The sequence below is a fragment of the Ovis aries genome, chromosome X (genome assembly GCF_016772045.2).
Source record: "Ovis aries strain OAR_USU_Benz2616 breed Rambouillet chromosome X, ARS-UI_Ramb_v3.0, whole genome shotgun sequence".
Taxonomy (NCBI): Eukaryota; Metazoa; Chordata; class Mammalia; order Artiodactyla; family Bovidae; genus Ovis; species Ovis aries.
In genome coordinates, this window is record NC_056080.1 from 79,150,179 (window position 1) to 79,177,575 (window position 27,397).

Genomic DNA, 27,397 nt, shown 5'->3' on the forward strand with positions numbered 1-27,397 from the left:
CCCAGACGCCACTGTCAGCTGATACCCTGGCCCTTGCCCAGAGCCTTGAGAAAGAACAAAGGAGAGCAGGAACTACTGCAATGGATGCACTCCATGTCATCATCAGGGCCTGGGACGGCACCACACAGGGGTCACAGAACTCAAACCTCAAATAATCCACTAGGTTACTGTCACCTCATTCCATGACTGAGGAGATGCTGGGAGATAGAGAGATAGCCCATGACTTCAGGGGACCTGACCACACACACCTCCAATCTCATTTCTTTTCTTTTACCTGGAGGCGGGGGGGTCCCTGTTTACTGGAGGGAATTGGAGGCCGAGGAGCAGAGCCTCAGGCCTGAACCTCAGCAGGGTCTCAGCACCTCCAAGGGAGCCTCTGTTTCCACATGGCTGTGAGGACGGGGACAAGGTCCCAGAGGAACCCATCCCAGGGCCGTCCAGGCCTTCCCTTCCCTGAGAACAGCAGAGCCACAGTTACCACAGGCCCGTGAGGCCCCATGAGATCTGGCTCCTACCCTGGTGGCCTGCTCTCCTCCCCTCTAGATTCACCCCTGGTAGCCATGAAGATCATCCTTCCATACTTGGAACATTCCAGTGTCTTCCTACCTCAGGGCCTTTGTAGGGTGTGAGGAGACACATCATGCCCCTCAGAGTCAGGTGCTAGAGTCTGAGTCCCAAGTACCTTGGCGTGACATTAAAGACAAAGAAAAGGTCTTCACAGAGCTGACAGAGGTCAAGTGAGCTCATTAGGATGGACCCTCCTCTAACAGGACCGCAGGCTCCATATGAAGGACACATTTAGAGACAGAAAGGCACACAGGAGAACTCTGGGTGAAGAAGAAGGTGGAGCTCTCCAAGCCCAGACACACCCACCATGGTCAGCAATGCCCTGGAAGTGAGGGGGCAGAGATGGGACAGACTCTTCCCACAGCCCACATGATAGCCAACATCAGCGGACACCTCAACCTCGGCTCCTGGTCTACTGAGCCAACACGGATCACACTTTGAGCTGCCCAGCCTGTGTGACCCTTACACAAAAGCCATACTCCAAAGAAGACCCTTTCTCCAAAGATGACACAGATGGCTAACAGGCACTTGAAAAGATGCTCAACATTCTTAATTATTAGACAAATTCAAACCAAAACTCCAGTGAACTATCACCTTACACTGGTCAGAAAGGCCATCATCAATAAAACCTACGAAGAATAAATGCTGGAGAGTGTGCAGAGAAAAAGGAACCCTTGTACACTATTGGTGGAAACATAAACTGAAACAGTCAATATGAAGAACAGTGTGGAAGGTCCTTTAACAACAACAAATGGAACTACCATATGATCCAGCAATCCCACTCCTGAATATATGCTTGGAAAAGACAAAAACTCTAATATGAAAAGATACATACACCCCAATGTTCATTGCAACACTATCTACAACAGACAAGATATGGAAGCACCCTAAATATCCATCAACAGATGAGTGGATAAAGAAGATGTGGTGCACACACGCACCCACACCCACCCCCCAACACACACAGGAATACTACTCAGTCATGAAAAATAATGAAGTAATACCATCTGTTTGAGCATTCTTTGGCATTGTCTTTCTTTGGGATTGGAATGAAAACTGACCTTTTCCACTCCTGTGGCCACTGCTGAGTTTTCCAAATTTGCTGACATATTGAGTGCAGCTCTTTCACAGCATTGTGTTTCAGGATTCGAAAAGCTCAACTTGAATTCCATCACCTCCACTAGCTTTGTTCGTACTGATGCTTCCTAAAGCCCACTTGACTTCACATTCAAAGATGTCTGGCTCTAGGTGAGTGATCACACCATTGTGATTATCTGGGCCGTGAGGATCTTTTTTGTACGGTTCTTTTGTGTATTCCTGCTACCTCTTCTTAATATCTTCTGCTTCTGTTAGGTCCCTACCGTTTCTGTCCTTTATCGAGCCCATCTTTGCATGAAATGTTCCCTTGGTATCTCTAATTTTCTTGAAGAGATCTCTAGTCTTTCCCATTCTATTGTTTTCCTCTATTTCTTTACATTGATCACTGAGGAAGGCTTTCTTATCTCTCCTTGCTATTCTTTGGAACTCTGCATTCAAATGGATACCTCTTTCCTTTTCTCCTTGGCTTTTCACTTCCCTTCTTTTCATAGCTATTTGTAAGGTCTCCTCAGACAGCCATTTTGCTTTTTTGCATTTCTTTTTCTTGGGGATGGTCTTGATTTCTGTTTCCTGTACAGTGTCATGAACCTCCAACCATAGTTTATCAGGCATTCTGTCTATCAGATTTAGTCCCTTAAATCTATTTCTCACTACCACTGTATAAGAGATTTGATTTAGGTCATACCTGAATGGTCTAGTGGTTTTCTCCACTTTCTTCAGTATCAGTCTGAATTTGGCAATAAAGAGTTCATGATCTGAGCCACAGTCAGCTCCCAGTCTTGTTTTTGCTGACTGTATAGAGCTTATCCATCTTTGGCTGCGAAGAATGTAATCAATCTGATTTTGGTGTTGACCATCTGGTGGTGTCCATGTGTAGAGTCTTCTCCTGTGTTGTTGGAAAAAGGTGTTTGCTATGACCAGTGTGTTCTCTTGGCAGAACTCTATTAGTCTTCGCCCTGCTTCATTCTGCAATCCAAGGCCAAATTTGCCTGTTACTCCAGGTATTTCTTGACTTCCTACTTTTGCATTCCAGTCCCCTGTAATGAAAGGGACATCTTTTGGGGGTGTTAGTTCTAGAAGGTCTTATAGGTCTTCATAGAACTGTTCATCTTCAGCTTCTTCAGCGTTACTGGTTGGGGCATAGACTTGGATGACCATGATATTGAATGGTTTGCCTTGGAAACAAACAGAGATCATTCTGTTATCTTTGAGATTGCATCCAAGTACTGCGTTTCAAACTTTTTTTGACTATGACAGCTACTCCATTTCTTCTAAGGGATTCCTGCCCACAGTAGTAGAGATAATGGTCATCTGAATTAAATTCACCCATTCCAGTCCATTTTAGTTCACTGATTCCTAGAATGTCGATGTTCACTCTTGTCATCTCCTGTTTGACCACTTCCAATTTGCCTTGATTCATGGACCTCTTGAAAGTTCCTTGGACAGCAAGGAGACCAAGCCTGTCGATCCTAAACGAAATCGACTCTGAATATCCATTGGAAGGACTAATGCTAAAATTGAAGCTCCAATACTTTGGTCAGCTGATGGGAAGAGCTGACTCCCCTGGCCCCTGTCCTCTCCCCACCTGAGTCCTTGCTCCTCACACCAGGTCCCCAGTCTCCCACAGGCCCAGATGTCAGGAAGTCAGAACAGACCTAGTGTGCTCTTCTCATCCCAGGGGCTCCCACGACTGATGACAGTGGTAAGGATCTGTGGCGTTCCATCAGTCCTCCTCAGGGACCTCAACTTGTCTCTGGGTAGGACTTTCAGATTGTCTCCTGTCCCCTACTAAGGCCCCAACACTTACACCAAGACACCAGTCTCTCAGAGACCAGGAAGTCTGCTCCGTATACCAGGACCCCAATCAGAAGCCCGGATGTCAGGAAGTCAGGCGCCTGTTTCAGATCCTCAGTCTGAGACCTGGATGTCAGGAAGTCTGCTCCCTATACTAGGACCCCAGTCTGAAGCCCGAATGTTAGGAAGTCAGGCGCCTGTTTCAGGTCCCCAGTCTGAGACAGAGTCGGACACGACTGAAGCGACTTAGCAGCAGCAGCAGCAGCAGCAGGGCTCAGAGAGACTGGGGACCTGGTATAGGGGGCTGACTTCCTGACATCCAGTCTCAAACTGGGGACCTGATATAGGCGTCTGACTTCCTAACATACAGGGTTCAGACTGGGGTCCTGGTATAGGGAGCAGACTTCCTGACATCTGGGTCTCAGAGAGATTAGAGTCCTGGTATAAGGGCTGGGGGCTTAGTAAGGGAGGAGAGAGAATCAGAACTTCTACCCAGACACAAAGTGAGGTCCCTGAGGAGGACTCAAGGGACCCCAGGTTCCCGGCCCTGTCATTGGCCCTGGGAGCCCCTGGGGTGAGAAGAGCACACTAGGCCTGTCCTGACTTCCTGACATCCTGGTATCTGAGAGACCGAGGACCTGGTGTGAGGAGAAGAGACTCAGGTACGGAGAGGACAGAGCCCAGGTGAGTCAGCTCTTCCCATCAGCTTTAGCATCAATCCTTCCAATGCATATTCAGAGTTGATTTCCTTTAGGATGGACTGGCTTGATCTCCTTGCTGTCCAAGGGACTCTCAAGAGTCTTCCCCAGCACCACAGTAGTCCTATTTTATACATAGTCATGTGTATCTGTTAATCTCAAACTCCTTATTTATCTCTTCCCCTGCTTTTCCTCTTTGGGAACCATAAATTTGTTCTCTGAGTCTGTTTCTGCTTTGTAAATAATTTCATTTGTATCGTCTTTTAGATTCCACATATAAGTGATACCATAGAATATTTATCTTTCTCTTTCTGACTTCCTTCTCTTAATACGATACTCTAGGACCATCTGTGTTGCCACAGATGGTATTACTTCATTATTTTTCATGGCTGAGCAGTATTCCTGTGTGTGTGTGTGTGTGTGTGTGTGTGTGTGTGTGCATGCATGTGCACGCGCAAACCACATCTTCTTTATCCAATCATCCGTTGATGGACATTTGGCTTTCTTCCATATCTTGTCTGCTGTAAATAGTGCTGTAATGAACATTGGGGTCCGAGGATCTTTTCATATTAGAGTTTCTGTCTTTTCCAGGTATATATTTAGGAGTGGGATTGCTGGATCATCTGGTAGTTCTGTTTCTAGTTGTTTAAGGATCCTCCATACTGTTCTCCCTATTGACTGTACCCATTTACATTTCACCAACAATGTACAAGGGTTCCCTTTTCTCTGCACCCTCTCCAGCATTTATTCTTCACAGGTTTTATTGATGATGGCCATTCTGACCAGTGTAAGGCGATACTTCATTGGAGTGTTGATTTGTATTAGTCTAATAAGTAGGACCATATGTTGAGCTTCTTTTCATGTGCCTGTTGGACATCTGTGTCATCTTTGAAGAAAGAGTCTTCTTTGGAGAAGGGGTTTTGTGTCAGGGTCACACAGGCTGGGTGGCTCAAACTACAAACCACATTGGTGCAGGAGGCCAGCAACTGAGGTCAAGGTGTCGACTGATGTTGGTTCTCATGACGGATGTGGAGAGTCTGTCCCATATCTCCCCCCTCACTTCTGGGGCTTTGCTGGCCATGGTGGGCGTGTCTGGGTTTGGAGAGCTCCACCTTCCTCTTCACCCGGAGTTCCCCTCTGTGTTTATCTGTCTCTAAATGTGTCCTTTGTATGGAGACAGCCATCCTGTTAGAGGAGGTTCCATCCTAATGAGCTCACTTGGCCACCGTCAGCTCTGAGAAGACCTTTCCTTTGTCTGTAAGGTCCGGAGAGGTACAGGGGATTGAGACTCCAGCACCTGACTCTGAAGGGACGTGATGTGACTCCTCACACCTTACAAAGGCTCTGAGGTAGGAACACACTGGAATGCTCTAAGGATGGAAGGATGGCCTTCTTAGCTACCGGGGGTGAATCCAGCACTGAAGAGAGCAGGCCACTAGGGTAGGAGCCAGATCAGGTGGGGCCTTGTGGGCCTGTGAGAACTGTGGCTTTGCTGTGTTTGGGGAAGGAAAGGCCCGGAAGGCCCTGAGCTGGGTGCCTCTGGGACTTTGTCCCCATCCTCACAGACACATGGAAACGGAGGCTCCCTGCAAGGTGCTGAGATGCTGCTGAGGTTCAGGACCGCAGCTCTGCTCCTCTGCCTCCACCCTCTTCCAGTAAACAAGGAACCCCAACCAGGTACAAGGAAAGAAGTGAGAATGGAGGTGCATGTGGTCATGTCCCCTACAGTCATGGGCTATCTCTCTATCCCCCGGCTCCTCCTCAGCAGTTGAATGAGGTGACAGTAACCTAGCGGGTTTTTTGAGGTTTGAATTCTGTGATCCTTGCATGGTGCCATCCCAGGCCTAGCAAGGACATGTCCGTCCCAGTTGTTTCTGCTCTCTGTCCTTCCTCTAGGCTCTGGGCAGGGGCTGGTGCATCTGCTGACAGTGGAGGGCATGGTGTGGGAAGGGCTGGGAGGAAGGTGACTCCCAAAGGTGAAGACACCTGGGGAAGACACCTGGCAGGGTGTCTGAGGTCCAGGGCAGCCCCAGGGTCAAGGCCAGATTGGTTAGCACAGATGTGTGCTCAGCATCCCTGGGCTAAGATGGAGCATCTGAAGAGCATGGGCAGTGATGGGGCCAGGGAGCTGAGGGTTGTGGTGGGGCCCAGGGCTGGGGGAAACCAAGCCCAGGACTGTGCCTGTCTGTGCTGGGAGAGGACCAGAGCCCAGCCCCTGGGCTGTGAAGCCAGAGGAGCTGCCCTCCCTCCTGACTGCTCCCAGGGTTTTGACTCCCTCTGTCTTCAGACTCACCTCATGCCTCTCTCCTGCTGTCCCACCTTCCTTCCTGACCTCCCCACAGACTACATGTGATGGGCGGGTCCTCTGGCTCGCCAACCCCTGTCTACAGACAGTGTGGAGATGGATGGAAGGAGCCAGCCCTCTGCGACCCTCCCCTCTGTGTCAGGAGGCTTGGAGGATGCTCAGACACATGGGGTGATGTCCGGCCCAGGGCTGTGAGCTTGGAGGCCACTGTGTCAGGCTCCTGGCCTTTGTGGATCTGTGTTTCCACAGCCACATGAGACCCTGGGAGCCCTTGGAGATGAAGTTCGGCTGTCTGTCCTTCTGAAAGCCTTATCCAAGTTTCTTCTTAAATGACGTCAAGAACCTGGAAACGCGGTGGCAGCCCATGCTATGCGGACCTGGCACTGTACCCTGGCCATCCACATCGGGCACCGGACTGGGAGGATGTGGCCTGATGGGAGGTGCCGGAGCAGAGAGCTCCAGTGGATGAGCCCCACCCAGATCCAGGTCTGCATGTGGCACTTGTCTCTGTGCATGTTCCTACGTGCATGTGTGTGCCCGGCAGAGAACATGAGAGGCACCACAGCACCCAGCCTGGGTTCCCCATCCCCACTGCCTGCAGCAGAGCCAGAGCAAATCCCCTGACTCCCCACGGGTGAGGCCCCACAGCAACACCTGTCTGCTGGTGAATCACTTGGGGACCTGATGTCTGCAGGCTCCCCACCAGGGCCCTCCTGCTCTGACCCTGTGGCCTGCAGTGGTCAGACTGAGAGCTGCTCCTGTCCTGGTGAGTTCCTGGAGCACCAGGCCTCTCCCTTTCACTTTGCTCCCTCCCTCACTTGGCCTCGCCCTGAATTACCTTTGCCAAGGTGAGCATGCTGAAATGCTCAGAGGATCCAGTTCACCCAGGTTCCCTTCCGTAATGCGGTCTTAGTCTCTAGCAGGTGTGACTTTGAATCACCTTGTTCTCCTTCTGTGTCCTGTCTTTGCACGCAGGTCTCGTGGACATTGGGGTCACTCTGCTGTGCCCAGAAAACCTAGGTCCAGACGAGGTGGAGGAGCTGGAGAATCAAGCCCTGCTGCCTGACCTGCAACAGATGTACTGGCTGCACTCGCCAACCCCCACTGGCTGCTGCAGCCTGCCCCGGGGAGGGCCAGGAAGGCCATCTTCCAGGTGGACATCTTCAAGCACCTGATCCCCTTTGGGCAGAAGGCCTGTCCAGACTAGGCTCTCAAGTGGAAGGTGACTGAGAGACCAGTCTCTCATGGTGACACTGTTCTGTCGCCGCCGTGCCCTGGACATGCTCTCCTAGTTCAGTCTGAATTGGCCCCGCCCAGCGGTGGGCTGCCCACTTGGTGCAGGGCCGGGCCTAAGACTCCCACTGTGTGTTGCTGCTCTGGACTCAGTGAGAGTCTCTGGGACTTTGACCTTTATGAAAAAGTGGCATCTCCACTCATTTCGGCCCTGCTCGGTCTAGGTGGTTGTGAATGTGTTGTTAAGAAACCGGTTAGTGCTTTTCCCTCTATGTTCTGGTCCAAACTCCCCAATGTTGGAACAGTGTCCAGAGGGTGATGGGGGAGGGCCAGGGGCTGGGCTGAGCATCAGTAGCCAGCAAGGCCTCCAGCACCTGGACAGGCCTGCAGGCCCAGAAACAGGCCGTGGTTTGTCCTTGCAGGTGACCCTTGCCCTGCTGGAAAGTGTCCCTTGGCTCACAAAGTATGTGTGTTGGACGCAGTGCCTGGCTATTCCACGTCCAAAGACAGGCTCTTAAATACAGCTGTGAGCTCAGAACAACAAGGGCTAGTGTTCACCTTGTGGAAACCTCGTACTTGTCTTTGGGTTTGGGGTCATGTGTTTGCAAGGCCTTTAGCCGGTGGGGTCACTCCCACCTCTTGAGGAGGCCCCTGGATTGGGAGCTGGAGACTCTCAGCTACTGATCAGAAACCTATGGCATCATCGGGGGACCCAGGAGCAGCCCCTTCTGCTTCAGGGTGCGTGACTCATGGAAGGTGACACCCCCAAGGTCAGGAGCCTGGCTGGGCTGTCTGCTGAGTGGCAGGCAAGGCACAGGGACCAGTCCGTCCTGGGTTCGCCTCAGCGCTCAGCTTGTGGGTCAGACCCTTGGCCGAGCGTGTGAAATGCTGCTGCTTCAGATGAAAATGGACCATGAGGACTGGAATGAAGCTTTCCTGGGGTGTGGGCTTCCAGCCTCATGTGGCCCCTCCAGTGCCATGTCTGAATAGCATGGACAGATAAAGAACACAGACTCAAAGTTCTTGTTCAATTCTTTATTTACTCCAGTGAAGTTTTGCTTTACTTTATTAGAGCCAGAATTAGATTTTTGATTACAAGAGAGTGCTTTTGAGTGTCCCTGGGGACCTGGCAGCTCAGGGACTGGGGTTGTTCTAGAACTGCTCACAGAGGGCACACTTGTAATCTGAGGACTCCTGCTCCTCTTCCACCTCAGGGGCCTCGTTTGGGGCCACAACTGAAATGGCCGCCTTCACGATGGAATAATAGATGCTGTACATAATCATCACTGAAGCATAACCTGGGTACTCTGGGAGGCTCTCGGACAGTTCCCCTGTGGTGTCCCTTCCAGCAGTAGCCAGAGGTACAGACGTGGCATTGCTGGACGTACCCTCTCCACTGGGGCTGCCCTGTTCTCTGGGAAGATGGTTTGCCCCGGCCTGCACGGCTACACTGCCCGTAAACCAGAGGCCACAGAACACAAAAGAGTGCCGGCCGTGGGTTCCGTGAGCAGTTGGGGCTCCCTTCTGGGCCTTCTTGTCAGCCTCTTGGGTGGACTCGTTGTGATGGAATCAAGGAGAGTGTCTGGTCGTCAACGCTCACTTCTTTCTCTTTGGAGTCGTTGTTGTGCCAGTGGCGGGCTGAGCAGTTGTTATGGGGTTGCCTTTTGTCTGGATGTTCTGCAGGAAGAGAGGCTTGTCTCTCTGAAAGTTGGAGCTGTGATAGATCTGAAAGGACATGGATTACTTTAGCCATTGTGGAGGAGAATAGCCATTCCTCGCTGCCCCCATCCCCACCACAGTCCTGGCCTTCCCTAAGGAGGGAGACAAGGTCTTTTCATTCCTGGCAGGTTATGAGGCCCTAGCGAGTGTGCTCCCTAGAGCTCCCCTGGGGTTGGCCTCGCTTGAGGTGTTGCTGGCGGTCCCTGACATCAAGTGGCCTCTCAGGATCTGGAGTCACCCATGTGGATCCTGTCTAAGGGGATTTGTGGAACACGAAAGGCCCTGCTTTCTTCTCTTTCCTTAACCACCCTCTCATGAGAAAACAGTTCTCCTGGGAAATGAAAGCCGTCCCGCACTCGGGTCATCTAGTCTAGTCTCCCTGGAAGGGCTTTCTTCTTTACCATCATCCTCTATTTCCCCACAGAGCTACCTGAAGGATGGATTTTACTGAACTCATACAGGTTCAGTTCACAGATAAAACCCTGGATGCTGTCTGTCTCAAAGATCCTGTCCACACCTCTGCCCTGGAGGACCTCTGTCTGGAAGAGATCTGCCTTGATGACCACTGTGTCTCCCTTGTTTTTCCAGTGCACAGAGGTGAAGGCCACATCCTCCACGATCATCCAGAGCTTCCTGGGGAAGGACAGCCTGAGGACGGTGTTGTTCTCTTCCTTGTTGGCTGTTTCTGGGTTTGGGCCCTGTGGGGGGGCGGGTTGTCTTGGGAGCCCAGATCTAGGCTCTCGGGTTGGTCACCCTGCTTTGCCAAAACCTCCCCTGAATACACATTTGCATCGGGAAAGAATGGGGGTGTTGTCTCCTGCTGTGGGCTCTCCATCAGTTGATGGGGCCAGAGGGGCTGTGTGCCTCGTTGGAACTCCGACTAGCCATGGAGCCACTCTAGCTCAGGAGCATTCTCTATCCAAGCAGTGAACGCTCAGGGCAGGAGGGCCTCAGGCCAGGGTTGGGGGGATGGTGGCAAAAATACTCTCTAGAGGTTCTAGAATCTGGCAGCCAATTAAGTGGTCAGCTCCCTTAATTGTTTCATGATGTCACAGAGCTAATGTGGTGAGGCAGCCCTGCACCCAGTGTGGGGGAGGGGAGATGTAGACAGGGATGGGATCCCAGCTTGTTTCTTGTCTGAAAGTACAGAAAAACATGTTTCAGGTTGCCTGCAAAAGCTCTCATCTGCTGCCAGGCACCTTGTTTCAGGGGGCCAGGCCCTGGATGGGTTGACAAACGTGCCCTTGGCTCCACCTCCCTCCTTAGCAATGGGCAGGCCTGTGGCTGGCTTCTGCTAAAGGGCCAGGCCCTGGTGAGTCCTGGCTCAGCTTCCACCGAGAGAGACCCCAGGGGTCAGATGGGCTCCTGGCAACTGTCCCTCCCAGAAGACTGGGCCCGTAGTGGGCTGGATGGCCTAGCTGAGTTGTTGGTCCCACCCCCCCCAACCCCCATCCCGGTCTCCTTGCCCCTCTTCTGGCTTTGGTCTCTTCCAGCTGGTGCTGCCGGTAGGTAGGTCCCGCTCAGATGGCCCCAAAGTCAGAGTCCTGTTGTCCTGTCCCCAGCACCCCCCAGGTCAAGCCCTCCCCAGAATAGGGCTGTGCTTGAGCACAGTGGGAGCGACCTCACGTTCCACTTGACTGTGGAGAATAAGGAGACATGGACACAGACTCCACACGATGCCGTGTAAGAGGGCACAGCCAGGTGCTCTGCTGAACTCGCAGCCTCCTGAGTTCTGCCCACCCCCAGACGTCATCCCACTGAACATTACAGGTTGTTGCCTTCAGTTTCCATTTCTTCCTATAAAGACTGCTCTCATGGCTCACCTTGGGAACACCTGGGTGTGTGCTTTCCCTGCCCCCTTCCCAGAGTCTCAGACTTGGATTTAGACTCCCTGGAGGCTGACTCGAAATCCTGTTTCCTTTCGAGACTGGGGTGGTTTGACTTCTGCTATCCCTAGTCCTGGCCTCCCATGTCCAACTTTCATGTCCCATGGGTACTTGCCCTTTGAAGGACTTGACTAGGGGCTCAAGGTACAGATTGTTCTGTTGAAAACAAGCATTTCAGTGGTCCTCTCCGAGGCCAGCTCTGATCTTCTCCACCCCTGCCCCTGCCCCTGCCCCCACCACCACTGTGGACCTGTTCTCCCTTACCCAGATGGCTGGTACATTGAATGATTTTGTTGGCTCACAGGTTAGGTACTTTTCAAGGAGACTCCTTTATACACACTCACCCCCAGGGAGAGTTCTCAGTTGTTGAGCTAGATGTGACCAAAGGATGCCCCCGCCTACCTGTATTTGAAAATGGATGAGAGTCTGGGTGTGGGACTGGATGAAACCCAAGTGAGAGTCACCTGTCTTCACAGCACATGGACGATAGGGCAGTGGGTTTGGAGATGTGTGTTCTCTGACCTTTGAGGGCCACTGTTCTTCAAAATCCCATGTAGGGGACAGACCAGCACCTTGGAAAGGCCCACGTGTGAGGACCCTAGGGCACTGTCCCCTTAGGGATGGTGTCCCCCTAGTTCTGCCACTCAGCAGGGTCATTTGCCCTGTGTGAGGGGCACAGCCTGGTGTGTGAAAGGGGAGAGTTAAGAGGCTGTGGAAGAGGCTCTCCCAGGGAATTTTGGCCTGAGGACTGGTGGCCAGAATGGAGCTTGCAGGCCTCGACTTCGGCTTGCTCCCTTGCCTTTGCACTCCTAAACAGGCTGACAAGGCATTCCTTCAGGTCGGTTCATCTGACTGGAACATGACCCTGGAGGCTGTGATTGTTGGAGACCGCTGGTGGCTCCTCTGAAGGGGGCGGGAGACTGGTATCTGTGGGCAGCTTGGCTGGGTGGCCTTTCCTGCCTCCACCCAACCCCACTCGGGGCCCCGCCTCACCCCCTGGATCCTGAGGGAGCTGCGTTTTCTGGTCCCCATCCTCCAGGCACCACCTGGGGCCTGGCAGTGGGTTCACGTGGCACTGAGGAGTCTTCGTCAGCTGGTGCTCGGGACACATGTATTGTGCACACACCAAGCTCTCATGATGCCAAAGGCCTGCCCTTCTCAGCCTAGCTCTCCTGCCCCTGCGCTTGGCATCCCCACCCTGGTGTCCCCAGAGCAGAGGCCCTGCAGCTGCTCCCCTCCCTCACTGCAGCTGGAGAGACCTGGAGCCTCGGGGGTCTGCCTGTGTTACCTTCCCTCCCATATCGGAGGAGGCTCCTATAGGAGCCTTATCCCAGTTGGACTGGGACCATACAGTCAGGCCCTCCTCCCTCCTGCTCAGTGAGAAGCTGGTCAGCCTGGCACATTCACTTGGGCAGGAGGCCCCATGGCAGCACCAAGGACAGGGCGCTGCCCTCACTCGGGAGGTGCTGGGACTGCACAGAGACACCGGCCCCAGACAGAGTCAGTTCTCAGCAAAGCACAGAGCAGCCCACAGTGCTTCTGATTCGCCTTGTCCCCTTCCTTCTGCCAGCCTGCTTTTTGTCGCCTCAGAGACATCGTGTAGCACTAAGAGGAAGGCGTGAGGTGTCAGAAGGATGGGGCACAGCCTGGGCTGGGCGGGAAGGGCAGGGGCTCCAGAGGAATTGAGACCAGGGCTCTAAGCCCACGCTGGCCCTCACTAGCAGGTGGTCTTGGGAAGATGCCCAAGCCCCATGGCCTGAGTTCTTCATCTGGGAGGTGAGCAGGTGTGAGGAGCCCTGTATGCTGGGTTGCAGGATGGGCCTGAGGGACAGTACAGAGCTCGCAGGGCCTGGCGGCCGTTGGCACTGTGATGACACGACAGGAATCTCACACATCGCTGCCCCCAGACACTCCTCCACTCTCCACTGTGGGATGGGGTTGGCTGCTTTGTGGTCCAGGCATGTCAGAGAATATGACCCTCAATAGGATGTGGAATAGCTAATCAGCCAAACTGGACGTTTCATAAATAAAACTAAGAAACTTTTCTACTTAGACCATAGTGGACTATAGTGTTTGTCACTCAGTCATGTCTGACTCTTTGCAATTCCGTGGACTGTAGCCTGCCAGTCTCCTCTGTCCATGGAATTCTCCAGGCAGGAATACTGGAGTGGGTTGCCATGCCCTTCTCTAGGCAATCTTCCTGACCCAGCAATCGAACCAAGGTCTCCCACAGTGCAAGCAGATTCTTCATCATTTTAGCTACCTGTTAAGCCCTATTTCCAGTTAGAGGACCTGTTAAACTTGGGTGTGAAGGAGTGTTCCAGCAGGACCCAAGCTGCTATAGGAAATAGAAACAAGAACCAGTCTTTGCCTCTGCCTCAGCCGGTCTTCCATCCAAACCGTTATTTTCCTTCATTGCAGCCCCAACAGAGGTCAATTCATTGATTATGATGGCCAAATACAATCAAGATAATTCAAAGCTAATTAACACTTTATGATCCGGATCCCCTGGTCCAGGAAAAAGAGAGTAGTTTCATGGATTTCTTGGGCACCACTTCAAGGGAGTGTGACCAAGTTCTGCAGAATTCCTAGCAGATATGGGGTATGATGGAGAAGGCAATGGCACCCCACTCCAGTACTCTTGCCTGGAAAATCCCATGGATGGAGGAGCCTGGCAGGCTGCAGTCCATGGGGTCACTAAGAGTCGGATACGACTGAGCAACCTCCTTTCACTTTTCACTTTCACCCACTGCAGAAGGAAATGGCAACCCACTCCAGTGTTCTTGCCTGGAGAATCCCAGGGACAGGGGAGCCTGGTGGGCTGCTGTCTATGGGGTCGCACAGAGTCACACACGACTGAAGCGACTTAGCAGCAGTAGCAGCAGCATGGGGTGTGAAAACACCTCATTTGCCCCTGTGATCAAGAGCAATGTGATGAGAGCCAGGGCCCCTTCCTTCCTGCCCAAGAAAGAGATCTCTCTGGGCTTTATCCAAGATGCAAAAGGACACCTCACAGCAAAGATCCACTTCAGAATTTCCCGTCACCCTCAAGACACACTGTCTGCAAGTCTGAGGGCTGCCACCACCCAGCCTCAACACAGTCACCTCCCAGAGAAAGAACCCAGCTTTCCCAAGCCCCAAACCACCCTGGCTCAGGCACTGACACTCCAACACTCCTCCCGTAACCCCATCACCCCGCCCTGTGTTGCACTGTTCATTGCGACTATGGGATGTCTTTCCACCTTCCTCATGTGACTGCAGCTCCTAGACCGTCGCTCTAGGTGTGGAGGTGTCCTGCTTCTCCTAGTGTCCCCACTGCTAACACAGCATTTCGCAGAGCAGAGGCTCCAAAAAGGTCTTTGGAATAGACGAGCCAGTGAGCAGGGGGCTCAATTCATTATCTGCTACTTCCTAAAGTGACCCAGGCAAATCCAAATAAACAGAGATAATTTAGTTTTTGAAAATGACACAAAAGGACAGAACCATGAATTCACTACAATTACTTTTATCATCTAATTCTTCCCCCATCTATATTACTGCTAAGTAAACTCACTTTTCCAAAACAGTTCTAATTCCAATTCCATTGCATCCTGTTCGGGACCACAAAATACAATGGAAGAGTCTCCAATCTCTTTTACAAAACAGCGAAGTTCTTGTTCTTGACCTGGGTAAGTTCAAACACACTGTGATCAACATCATTCACTAAGTTAAGACACTGAAGTTTATTTAGGCTTCTATGAAAACAATCATGGAAAAAAAAAAGAAAACAATCAAAGTTTGAAAGTTCTCTAAGGAAAACAGATGAATCTCCATGTCATCATAGAGAACAGGGACCCAAAGATGCTATACACCAGTTTTCCCAACTGGCCTGGGCCAGCACGTCTGAGAAGGCTGACCTCTCCCTCTTCAATCACAGAGGGAAGGATCACCTGGATGCTGCTCTGGCTCAGCCCGCCTCATCCTCCTCCCTTGCAGGCTACGTAGACAGGGGTGGGAAGGCCCTCAAAGCCCTTTGTTTGACCCTGAGCAGAAATGCCGTGACGTCCCACTTGCTGGTCTCCGCATAGGCCTGGGGACCCCACAGGAACTCAGAGCGGGCAGGGTGGCTTTCAGGCACTTGCCGGTATGCCAGGCACCCCTCCTGCACCCACATGTGGGTAAGCAGCTCCCTGGGCTCCCAAAAGTTGCAGTGCTCACTCTCAACACCGCCCCCCCATCCTGCTGAGTGCTCCCCTGACCTTCTCCTCAGGGGCACGGTCTCCATTCCACGTGATTAGGCTGAGGACCAGTACTGGGAGGCCGGCCTTGGGCAGGCCCTGCCCACTGTTCAGCATCGTATCATAGGTGAGGCCCACGGTGGGGACCATGATGTAGATGTGCTCCCTGGCTTCCACCTCCTTCACCTCCACACCACAGACAAGCTGCAGGCACCGAGAGGCTTGGCTGAAGACCACCAGAAAGTGCTCCTGGTTATGCCTGAGGACCTTCTTTAGCATTTCCACCTGGGAGGTCAGCTCCTTGGCCGGATGCATGAGCAGCAGGAACTTAATCAGGTTAGCCAGCATCTCATTCAGAGCTACTGGGGGCAAGGCCAGAGACCGTTGGGGGGGGGGGCAATTGCAGTCTCCCCTGCCTCAGGCCCAAGAACTGCGCCTCCAATGGTCCCTGGGCCTGGGTCCTAAGTTCTTCCTCCAGCTTGCTCAGCTCACTCATGTCGACCATGAGCGCGATGCCTGGGATCAAACCACAGCCTGAGGCAGGAGGGAGGAGGCGGAGGTGGGCGGGGGGCAGATGGGGACATATGGGGACCACAGGCCTGGATGGTGGAGAGAGGGGCTGTGAACAGCCTCAGCTGAAAACCACACCCTGGGCGGCCACAGGCCACTTATGCATCTCCTCTTGAAAGGTGTTCTCAGACTTCACAGGCGCAAGCCTCCGGGGCATCCAGTCCCCTGGCTACCTGAAGAAGGAAGTGAGGTGTCTCCCCAGGGTGCAGTCAGCACAGTCCAAGACTTCCCAGGCTGACAATGTGGTGGGACTAGGCCCATGTGGGGTCCCCTCTGTTCTGGGATGGGGAGCCCCTGGTGTACACTCAGGGCACCCTCCTCACCTTGACTCCGGGTACTGCCTGGACCACCTCTGCTCTCTGACCTCAGGACACGGGCCTCAGACCTCTGCTTTCGCATCCTGGTTCCTGCAGCTCCTGTGAGAGAAAGGGAGGACGCAGCTCGGGGGTATCCTGTGGCACAGCCCTCAGCCTTCTGTGACAGTACGAGGGGTGGACTCTGTGAGGTCCCCTCAGTTTTGTGTGGCGGGAGGTCCCCTCAGGGCTCCCTTGCAGTGCTCACCTTTCCCCTGGTACAACCTGGTCCCTACCCTCTGGGGACCTGCAAGGAAACTCAGAACAAGACCCTAGCCTGAACAAAAAGTGCTGAGGGGCCCCACAAGAGGCCACACCTGCCCAGGGAATCCCACGGGCCCTAGGCTGGGGAGATGCTCGGTCCTCAACTCCTCCTCATGTCCTGCCTGGCCTCCCGCACTGACCACAGAGGCAGGGGTCTGCTTAGTCCTCCATCGGGATTGGTGTGTCCAGCCTCTGCTAACCTGAAGACATCCGCACTCCACCCGAAAAACCTCACCTCATGAGGTCCCTAGGCCAGATGTCAAGAAGCTGCTCACCCTGCTCACCACCCTGCTCTGGGCCCTCCAAGACCCTCCTGCAATGGCCAAGTCCCTCCCTGTTGGGGTCTAACTGTCTCGCGGTCCCTCTTCACATGGAGCCTGTACTCCAGGCAAGATCTGCAAGTGTGCTGTCTGCAATCAGGAGGCTCTGCTGCTTTCACCCGTCTCTCTGACAGGGATGTCAGGCAATGCGGCATGAAGTTGTCCTGCCTGGGGACCACCAAGTTTCCCTCTGGTCTGAGATCTGACTACCCTCAGTCCTCACTCAGGGTGTTCACCTTGACTTCCGGTAGGACCTAGGCTCTGGCGTCTCCCCACTAGGAAAGGTGGGAAGAGGTCCCTGCTCCTCACACCTGGTCCCCACACTCACAGACCCGGAACTCAGGAAGAGAGGACAGACCTAGTGTGCTCTTCTCACCCCAAGGGCTCCCAGGGCCGATAACAGGGGCTGAGATCTGTGGGGTTCCATCAGTCTTACCTTGGGGTCCCTAGAGTCTTCACTTGGGGTCCCTTCAGTCATCCCTCAAGGACCTCAACCTGTCTCTGTGTAAGGACTTTCGATTCTCTCCTCTCCCCACTAGTGCCCCATCCGTTATGTCAGGTCCCCAGTCTCTCTGACAGCTGGATGTCAGGAAATGCACCATGGTTCATCTGCCCTAGGTCCTCTCAGACCCCACTCTGCTCTGGGGTCCAGCGTCCTCTCAGTCTTCCCTTAGTGTCTTCACCTTGACCCTCAAAAGAACTAAGATCTCCCCCTCTTCCCATCTGAGGCCCTGCCCCTTCTAACAGTTGCCTAATGTCTCTGAGATGCAGATGCGGAAGTCAGAACAGGCTGCCAAGTGCTCATCCCACCACCAGGGTGGCCCAGGGCTGACAGCAGGGGCAGGGATCAGTGGGGTTACCTTTTATCATCCCTCAGGGACCTCATCTTGAGCCCTGGCAGGTCCAGGGATGCCCCTAGTGTTGACCCGAGGTGGGACCCTCACATCAAGGCTCAGGGAACACAGAGGGTGGATGAGCACATGCTGCATTTCCTGACATCCAGGTCTCAGAGAAACTGGAGACCTGGGAAAGGGGGCATGGCCTCGGGTGAGCAGAGGGAAGAAGCCCAGCTCGTCCAGAGTTTCAAGTTGAGGACCCTGAGGGAGGACTGAGCGGACACTGGACCCCAATCAGAGGAGACCTCAGAGAAGCCTGTAGCTGCTGTTGGTCCTTGGCGGCCCTGGGGTAGGATGAGCCCAATGTGGGTGGTTTCACTTCCTCATATCCGGATCTCAGACTGGAGACCTGGTAGGGTGTCTGACTTCCTGACTTCAGTCGGTCCCGATCTCAGACTGGGGACCTTGCATCTGGGGCGGGGCCTTAGGTGGTCCGATTCCCAGGTCCGGTGGGGTGTCAGGTTGAGGACCCTGAGGAGGAACTAGAGGACCCTGAACCCCAATCAGAGGGTACCTCAGAGAGGCTCATCTCTGCCGTCAGTCCAGGGCAACTGTGGGGGTCGGATGAGCGCAGCAGGCATGGTCTGACTTCCTGACATCCGGGTCTTGGAGAGACTGGGGCCCTGGTATAAGGGGCGGGGCTTCAGCGGGAAGCAAGAATTCTCGCCTGGGAGGCGAGAATCCCAGGTCCCGGCCGGAGGCAGGTGAGGTGCCTGAAGGAGGACTGAGGGGACCCTGCATGAGGAGCGACGGATCCCCACAGATCCCCGCCCCTGTAGTCGGCCCTGGGAGCACATTCTGTCTGTCTGCCTTTCTTACATGCTGGTCTGAGAGAGACTGGGGATCTTGTGAAAGCGGCGGGGCCTCAAAATGGCGGACGGGACAATCTCTGGTCCTGCCTGAGGGCCAGGCTGCATGCGAGGGTGGACTGAAGCGGAAAGACCCCAACAGGGAGGCAGGGATCCTAGCCCTTGTGGGGACTCTTGGAGGCCCTAGAGTGGGGTGAGCAGTTTCTTGACTTCTGGCTTAGGGACCCCGGGAGGTGAGGTTTATTTGGGCGGGAGGGCAGAGGCTTCAGGTCAGCAGAGGCTGAACTCCCCAAACCCGAGGGAGGACTAAGCAGACCCCCGCCCCTGTGGTCAGTGCTGGGAGGCCAGGCAGGACGTGAGGAGGAGCTGAGGACCGAGCATGTCCCCAGCCTAGGACCCACAGGAAGCCCTGGGCAGGTTCGGCAGCATGTGGAGCCCCTCAGCGCTTTCTGTTGAGGCTGGGATCTGGTTCTGAATTTCCATGCAGGCCCCCAGAGGGGAGGGAACAGGTGATGCAAGGGGCAAGGTGAGCACTACAAGGGAGCCCTGAGGGGACCTCCCACCACACAACTGCGGGGACCTCACAGAGTCCTCCCCTTGTACTGTCACAGAAGGCTCAGGGCTGTGCCACAGGATACCCCTGAGCTGCCCCCTCCCTTTTTCTCACAGGAGCTGCAGGAACCAGGAGGGGAAGGCAGAGGACTGAGGCTCGTGCCCTGAGGTCAGAGTGCAGAGAAGGTGCAGGCAGTACCAGGAGTCAAGGTGAGGAGGGTACCCTGAGTGTGCACCGGGGGCTCCCCACCCCAGAACAGAAGGGACCACCCAAGGGCCTAATCCCCCACCTTGTCAGCCTCGGAAATCTTGGACTGTGCTGACTGTACCCTGCGGAGCCACCTCACTTCCTCCTTCCGGTAGCCAGGGGACTGGCTGCCCCGGAGGCTTGCCCCTGTGAGGTGTGAGAGCACCCCTCAAGAGGAGACCTGTAAGTTGCCTGTGTCAGTCCGCCCAGGGTGTGGTGCTCAGCTGAGGCCATTCACAGCCCCTCTCTCCCCCAGCCTGGCCCGTGGTCCCCATCTGTCACCCTGGCTGACTCCTGTCTGTGGTTTGATCCCAGGCATCACGCTCGTGGTCGAGATGAGTGAGCTGAGCAAGCCCGAGGAAGATTTTCAGGACCCTGGCGAGGCCCAGGGCCTGGTGACTGCGCAGCTCTTGGGGGCTGAGGCAGGGGTGGCTGCATCTGCCTCGGCCTCCTCCCCCACAGTGTCCTCCTTAGGCACTGGGGAGTCCTTGCCCCATGAAGCACTGAATGAGATGATAGCTAGCCTAATGAAGTTCCTGCTCCTCAAGTATCGAGCCAAGGAGCCGACCTCCCAGGCGGAAATGCTGAATAAGGTCCTCAGGGATAACCAGGAGTACTTCCCGGTGGTCTTCAGCCAAGCCTCGCAGTGCCTGCAGCTGGTCTTTGGCGTGGAAGTGAAGGAGGTGGACCCCAGGGAGCACATCTACATCATGGTCTCCATCCTGGGCCTCAGCTGCAACGCAATGCTGAGCAGTGGGCAGAGCATCCCCAAGGCCGGCCTCCTGGTGCTGGTCCTCAACCTGATCATGCGCAATGGAGACCGTGCCCCTGAGGAGAAGGTCTGGGGAGCACTCAGCAGATTGGGTGTGTATGCTGGGAGTGTGCACTGCATCTTTGGGGAGCCCAGGACGCTTCTGACCCACGTGTGGGTGCAGGAGGGGTACCTGGAGTACCGGCAGGTGCCTTACAGCCACCCTGCTCGCTATGAGTTCCTGTGGGGTCCCCGGGCTTATGCGGAGACCAGCAAGTGGGAAATCATGGCATTGCTGCTCAGGGTCAAACAAAGGGCTTTGAGGGCCTTCCCACTGCAGTCTGCAGAGGCTGCAAGGGAGGACGATGAGGCGGACTGAGCCAGAGCAGCATCCAGGTGACCCTTCGCTCTGAGATTGAAGAGGGAGCGGTCAGCCTTCTCAGAAGTGAGGGCCTGGGGCAGTTTGGGGAACCAGTGTATAGCTTCATTGCATTTGCTTTCTGTATGATGACATGGAGATTCACCAGTTCTCCTTAGAAAATTTTCAAACTTTGATTGTTTTCATAGAATGCTAAATAAACTTCAGTGTCTCAGCTTTGTGAATGATGCTGATCACAGTGCATTTGCACTTACCCAGATTGTGAGCAAGAGTTTTGCTGTTTTGTAAAAGAGATTGGAGACTCTTCCATGGTGTTTTGTGGTCCTGAACAGGATGCAATGGAATGGGAATTAGAACTGTTTTGGAAAAGTGAGCTTACTTGGCAGTAATACTGATGATGGAAGAGATGATAAAAGTAATTGTAGTGAATTCATGGTTCTGTCCTTCTCGTGTGTCATTTTCAAAAACTAAATAATGTCTTGTTCATTTGGATTTACCTGGGTTATTTAAGGAATTAGCGGATAATGAATTGAGCCCCCTGTTCACCGGCTCGTGTATTCCAAAGACCTTTATGGAGCCACTGCTCCATGAAAGGCTGGGTTAGCAGTGGGGACACTGGGAGAAGCCGGACACCCCCCACACCTTGAGCGATGATCTAGGAGCCGTAGCAACACGAAGAAGGTGGAGATAAGTCCCCTAGTCACACTAAACCAGGCAACACAGGGCGAGGCTCTCGGGATCCTAGAGGAACGCTGCAATGTCAATGTCTGAGCCAGGGCGTTCTGGGGCTTTGGGAAGCTGGGTTCCTTCTGTGGGAGGTGATTTTGATGAGGCTGCATGGTGGCATCCTTCAGACTTGCAGAGAGTGTGTCTTGGGGGTGATGGGAAAGTCTGAAACAGATCATTGCTGTGAGGTATCCTTTTGCATCTTGGATAAAACAGAGAGAGATCTCTTTCTCGGGCAGGAAGGAAGGGGTCCTGACTGTTGTTGCATTGCTGTCGACCACAGGGGCAAAGGAGGTGTTTTCTACCACTGCCCCACCATCTGCTCAGAATCCTGGAGAAGAGCAAATGTTGCTTTGAAGTATGGCCCAGTATTCCCTGGGCTGGCCCTCTACTCTCTGTCCTGGGAAAGCAGATTACCAAGTATATTGAAATGACCATTTATTTGGTCATCTGGACTTAATTTTGGTCACTTGTGCCCATGCTCTGGCTATCAGAGGGATGAAATGAGTGAAGAGAAGCTGCTAAGTGGAGAAATCCTGCTGGGTGACTGGATCCTGGGAACTTTGATTCCCAGGTGGGAAAGACACAGCTCCGCACCCCTCAAACACACACATACACCCAGGTTGAATAACATAACCTCTAAGAGGAAAACGCACAGAGCAGCGATTTTGACTGCTTTTTTAATTTATCTGAGACTCAGAGTCTGAGATCCAAATGACAAAAGAAATAAGTACTAGCCAGAAAAGATGCAGCATCCATACATCTGTGTCTCTTTTGCTGTGATATTAAAAAAAAAAAATGATGCAACATCCACCAGCGTCCCTGGCTTCAGGCGGGTTCAGAAGTGTGGAGGCAGCAGAGACTCAACTGGTTAAGGCTGTGCCTGGCATCAAATGACAGGAGCGAGTTCCGGCCTCAGGAGGTGGTGAGGTCACTGCAGTCTGGTGTGCGGGCGGGTGCAGGGGGCTGAAGGGGCAGCTCTCCCTGCTGAGTGCCAGAGAACAACAGGAACAGAAGATGTGATTCTGGCTACATACATGGCACCTGCCACATAGTCAGTGGACACTTGGAAATGGTTGAGAATTTCCAGACCCATGTGACCTGCTCAGATTCTCTTCCCCAAAACAGAGGAGATTTTGTCATTATAAGTTCTAACTGCTGCTGTTTGTTGAGCATCTGGTAGGCAGTGTGGAATTGGAGAGATGTCAGGTGTTCAGTCAGAGAAGGCAATGGCACCCCACTCCAGTACTCTTGCCTGGAAAATCCCATGGACGGAGGAGCCTGGTAGGCTGCAGTCCGTGGGGTCTCTAGGAGCCGGACATGACTGAGCGACTTCACTTTCACTTTTCACTTTCATGCATTGGAGAAGGAAATGGCAACCCACTCCAGTGTTCTTGCCTGGAGGATCCCAAGGATGGAGGAGCCTGGTGGGCTGCCGTCTATGGGGTCGCACAGAGTCAGACAGGACTGAAGCGACTTAGCAGCAGCAGCAGCAACAGCAGGTGTTCAGTTGCTTCTTGTCTTCCTCTCTCCCTGCACACATGGGGACACAGCCCTGCCAGGCCTCTTCACTTTGGAAGGGTCATGTGATGACCCGTGACCAGTGAATTTGGAAAAGAAGCATTTTTTGTCACGACCATTTGTTTTGAAGGGACACAGGTGCCTCGGAGTTAATCATCAAGTCAGGACAACACACAGACATAGACAACTCTGAGTGAGGCTTCTCTCCTAGGGACTAAAGTCCTGCACTTCTGACCCTTGAGAGAGGCTGGCCCACAGGGAGCTGGCTGCAGGAATTCCACCCACCCCCACCCACAGCCTGCCACCACCCCCGGTGAGAGGCACTGTCAGCCCCTTCAGGGCTCTGCTCAGTCTCCATCAGGAGGACAGGAGCCAGCTGCCAAAATTCCCTGTTGGGGTTGGGAGCATACTCCTCATGGGCCCCAGTCATGAGGCCTCCCACCCCTGCTGCCCACAGTGCCCCCTCTCCCTCAGAACCTGGCCTTGGGTTTTGTCCTGCCTGGCCCCCTCTCCGGATCCCCACTGAGAACAGCTTAGGCCCTGGTCCTGATGACCTCACGTGTGTATCTTTATCTGGAAGTCCCAGAGCAGCATCCCCTTCCATGGTGCTTGAGCTCGAGCCCGCAGGACTTGACACAGCCCCTGGGCGAGTCTCCTCATGGTGGGTCAGTAGTAATGATTGCCATGGATGTGCGGGGCACATCTATATAATCCTGAGGTGTATCAGACCATTCCCTGTGAATCCCACGTGTTGGAGTAAACGCAGGGTCTTTGACTGTGACTGTTAGGTCATGGCTTTTGAGCCTGAATAAGAGAGGCAGAGGGGTGTCTGGTCAGCCACCCGCAGAGCCAGCTAGGAGCCAGTTGGGCTGTTTGAGCAGAGGACAGGCTCTAGCAGATGGCAGGGATCATACCCAGGACGCTCTCCTAGGTGCCAGAGGCCACAGACTCCAGTGGGGATTCGGAAAGGAACCAGGGAGGAGAGGAATCTGGTGTCCCAGGGGTGCAGGGTGCACAGAGGGTTGGCTGCCCCAGAGAGGTGGAAGCAGCAAGCCCCTGGAGATCCCATCTGACTTTCCCGGGACTGGCCAGGAGAGGGAGAGGGGAGCAGATGCTGCTGCAGGTGAGTTGCCACCCCGGCCTCCATGAGGACATCTGTGCTCTGGGGCCAAGGTCAGGACCACAGCCCTGGGTTTCACTCCAGGATGGATACATGACAGCTCTCATAACAGGTACTCCTCATGCCCCTTATTGGATATGACTGTTAGGTGTGGTTGGGTTCTTGCTCTGGGTACATAAGAACCTCAGGCCTTTGGCTGCTAGGAGGCCCAAACTGCCCCCTGCCCCCACCGACTTATCTGGAGGTCATTTCCAGGATCCAGCATCTTCTGCAGTAGCCTCTGTGCGGAAACACACCACCCTGTTCCCAAGCTGATCTTGCCCAGGGCATCAGCGATTGGACAGGCGCCTCCCCTGGCTTAAGGAGTCTCAGTGAATGTTCTGCTCTTCTGAGAAGGCCCTGTGTTTCCTCATGGCTTCCCTGGAGGCTCAGTGTTAAAGAATCCGCCTGCAATGTGGGAGACACGAGTTTGATCGCTGGGTGGGAAGGTACTCTGGAGGAGGAAATGGCAGTCCACTCAAGTATTCTTGCCTGGGAAATCCCACGGACAGAGGAGCCCGGGGGACTACAGTCTATGGGGTCGCAGAGTCGGATATGACGGAGCGACTGAGCATGCTCACATGTATGCACATCTGAAGGTTTGCTCTGGACTCTTTTATCTTTGGCAAGACACTGACCCCTGCTGGAACTTGCCAGACTTCTTCTGTGGCAAATAACACTGGCAGACATCTTAAAGTGGATTTGGGGCAATACAGGGTTCCAGGTCTACCCCTGGCCTCAGGTGGTGGCTCTTGCCACATCCAGGCAAAGCATCTATGAGATTGGATCAGGGCAGTGTTTGTGGGACTTGAGAAAAAAGTGGATCCAGAGATGTTTCTGTGGTGGAAGAGGCCCAGTTAGTATATTATATGGGGTTGGAGGTTAAGGGAGAAGAACAGCTGAAGATAATTTAGGAAGGGTTGTTTCACACTTATAGGTTCTGTGTGCTTGCGTTTGGTTTCCTTTCTATTCCCTTTTTAAACATACTCAGCATCTTTTCCCCAAAGATTCCTTGTCTTTTTTAAAAAATTATTTTGAAACTGTCAATAGACTTTAATTGGAGCTTTTCCGTTGTAACCCTTTAAGATTTGAGTAATATTTGTGAAAATCGTGGACTTCTCATATGCCCTCACCCAGTTTCCCCTATTACTAATATCTTACATTAATATGATACATTTATTACTGAGGAATTATTGAGGAAGTATTGATGCATTATTTATTATCAACTAAAGCCCATACTTTACTCAGATTTCTATAGGTTTTACCCACTCCAGGATCTTGGCCAGGAAACCAGCCTAACATTTAGTTGTAATGTCTCCTTGGGTTCCCCTTCGCTTTAACATTTCTTTGTTTTGGATGATATTGACAGTTTTGAGGAGTACTCAGTAGATGTTTTGTACAATGTCCCTGTCCCTTGATTAGGATTTGTCTGATTTTGTACTCATACCTCGTCTTGGATTACAAGTTTGCCGGAGGAATATTACTGATAAAAATCCCATTCTCATCACATCATATCAAGTGTATATTCTATTAGCACAGTTGATCACTGAAGATGCTCTCATTGATCATCTGGCTGAGGTAGTGCTTGTCAAGTGTCTGTGCGATAAAGTGATTGTTTTATGCCCCATTTCCATCCTGTCCTCTTTGGAGGAAAGTCACGATGGATGGTCCATGCTTCAGGGGTAGGGAGTTATGCTCCACTTTCTAGAAGTGGGAGTGTCTGCATAAACTGGAATTTTTCTCTGTGGGAGATTTGCCTATCTTTGTTTGTGTAATTAAGAAATCATTAATTTTTTTCTCAGTATGGACTCATGGTATTTATATTACACTTTGGGTTGAACTCCAATACAAATTTATATATTTTCATTTTCAAATTGTTCTCAGATTGGCCATTGGGAGCTCTTCCTGTCAGTTCCCTTTGTGAATAACTTTGTCATACCCCTGGAAATGTTGCTTCGTTTTTTAAACATTTTTTGAGCACTTTTTTTTTTCCACACCCTACAAAGATGCTCCAGGCTCATTTTTCATATTTCCTAACCCAATTCTAGAATCATCCATTTTTCCATGGAGCCTTTATTCCTTTTATTATCGAATGGTGTTGACAAACCTAGATCTGTATGCTAATTGTGCTTATTGGTACTGAAGAGTCATTGGTTCTGGGGACCTCTTTCTTGACAGAGCAAAGAATTATATGTGTACTTCCTATCCTGTGTTTATGTATATATCTAGAAATATTTTAGATGGTAATGATTTCATGGATATGATACCAAAAACAGAGGCAAAAAAAAAAACAGATAAATTGGACCTCATCAAATTAAAAAGAGAAAATGTCTGTGCGTCAAAGAACACAATCAAGGAAGCTACCATATGATATAGCAACTCCACTTCTGAGTGTATTTTCAAAAGAAAATGAAAATAGGATATCAGAAAGATATTTCACTCCTACATTTATTGCATCATTGTTCACAATATCCAAAATGTGGATACAACCTAAGTGTCCGTCAGTGGATGAATGGATAAAGATGTGACACATTCAATACACAGCCATGTGAGAGAAGGAAATCATGCCGTTTGCAACAACTTGGAAGGAGCTTGAGGGCGTTATGCTAAGTAAAATAAGTGAGACAGAAAAAGATAAATACCGGTTGTTGTCACTTACATGTGGAATCCTAAAAGGACAAACCAGGATTTCCCTGGCAGTCCAGTGGCTAAGACTCTGTGCTTCCAATGCAAGGAGCATGGATTTGATCCCTGATTGGAGAACTAAGATCCCACATGCTGAGCAGCAAGGCCAAACATTAAAAAAATAAATAAATAAAAATAAAATTAAGAAGTAAAAAGGACAAACAGAGAAATGGAGACAAGAATGGTGTTTATCAAGAATTAGGGGATGGGGAAATAGGCAGAGATTGTTCACAGGGTACTAGCCCCCACTTATAATACTAACAAGTTTTGAAATCCAGTGTACAGCAGGATGCTTATAGCTCACAATTCTGTATCAAATACTTGACTGTTGCTAGGAGAGTAGAACTTCTACGTTCTCACCACACACACACACAAAAAAAGAAATGTGACAGGATGGAGGTGGTAACTAATACTATGTGAGTAATCATTTCACCATTTATAAATGTATCATATCAACATGTCAAGATTTTTGTTTGAACTCCATCCCTCCTTGCAATCGAGGCTTCTCTTCTAGTGGAGTAAACCTAACTGCAGTGGTGGTGTCATTCACCCATGTGACGCTTCCAGACTTGAGCAAGAAACAGTTCTCAGTGTGAGCAAAATTTGAAACATCCTTAAGGAGGTGCTGTCAATTCTGGGTCCAGTGCA

General features: G+C 52.3%; 1 protein-coding gene and 2 pseudogenes across 2 annotated transcripts; 1 reads left to right on the forward strand and 2 right to left on the reverse strand.

Moving 5' to 3' along the window:
- Window positions 1-8,829: 8,829 nt before the first annotated feature.
- Window positions 8,830-12,896, reverse strand: LOC101110399 (heat shock transcription factor, X-linked member 3-like; annotated as a pseudogene).
- Window positions 12,897-15,003: 2,107 nt separating this feature from the next.
- LOC114112638 (melanoma-associated antigen 8-like) lies at window positions 15,004-16,492 on the reverse strand (annotated as a pseudogene).
- Window positions 16,493-18,596: 2,104 nt separating this feature from the next.
- On the forward strand, window positions 18,597-21,150 carry LOC114111421 (melanoma-associated antigen 10-like). Of its 2 annotated transcripts, XM_042241781.2 has the most exons (3): window positions 18,597-18,624; window positions 19,399-19,491; window positions 19,844-21,150. In XM_042241781.2, exon 3 carries the CDS (start codon window positions 19,864-19,866, stop codon window positions 20,656-20,658), a length of 795 nt encoding a protein of 264 aa, XP_042097715.1. In that variant the 5' UTR covers window positions 18,597-18,624; window positions 19,399-19,491; window positions 19,844-19,863; the 3' UTR covers window positions 20,659-21,150. The 2 variants fall into 2 exon arrangements, with proteins under 2 accessions (XP_042097715.1, XP_027819010.2); XM_027963209.3 differs by lacking the exons at window positions 18,597-18,624; window positions 19,399-19,491 and adding an exon at window positions 19,543-19,711.
- Window positions 21,151-27,397: the final 6,247 nt, after the last annotated feature.

Bases quoted from the DNA above. Each gene is read 5' to 3' on its own strand.
- LOC114111421 (XM_042241781.2), top strand. From the start codon at position 19,864: ATGAGTGAGCTGAGCAAGCCCGAGGAAGATTTTCAGGACCCTGGCGAG.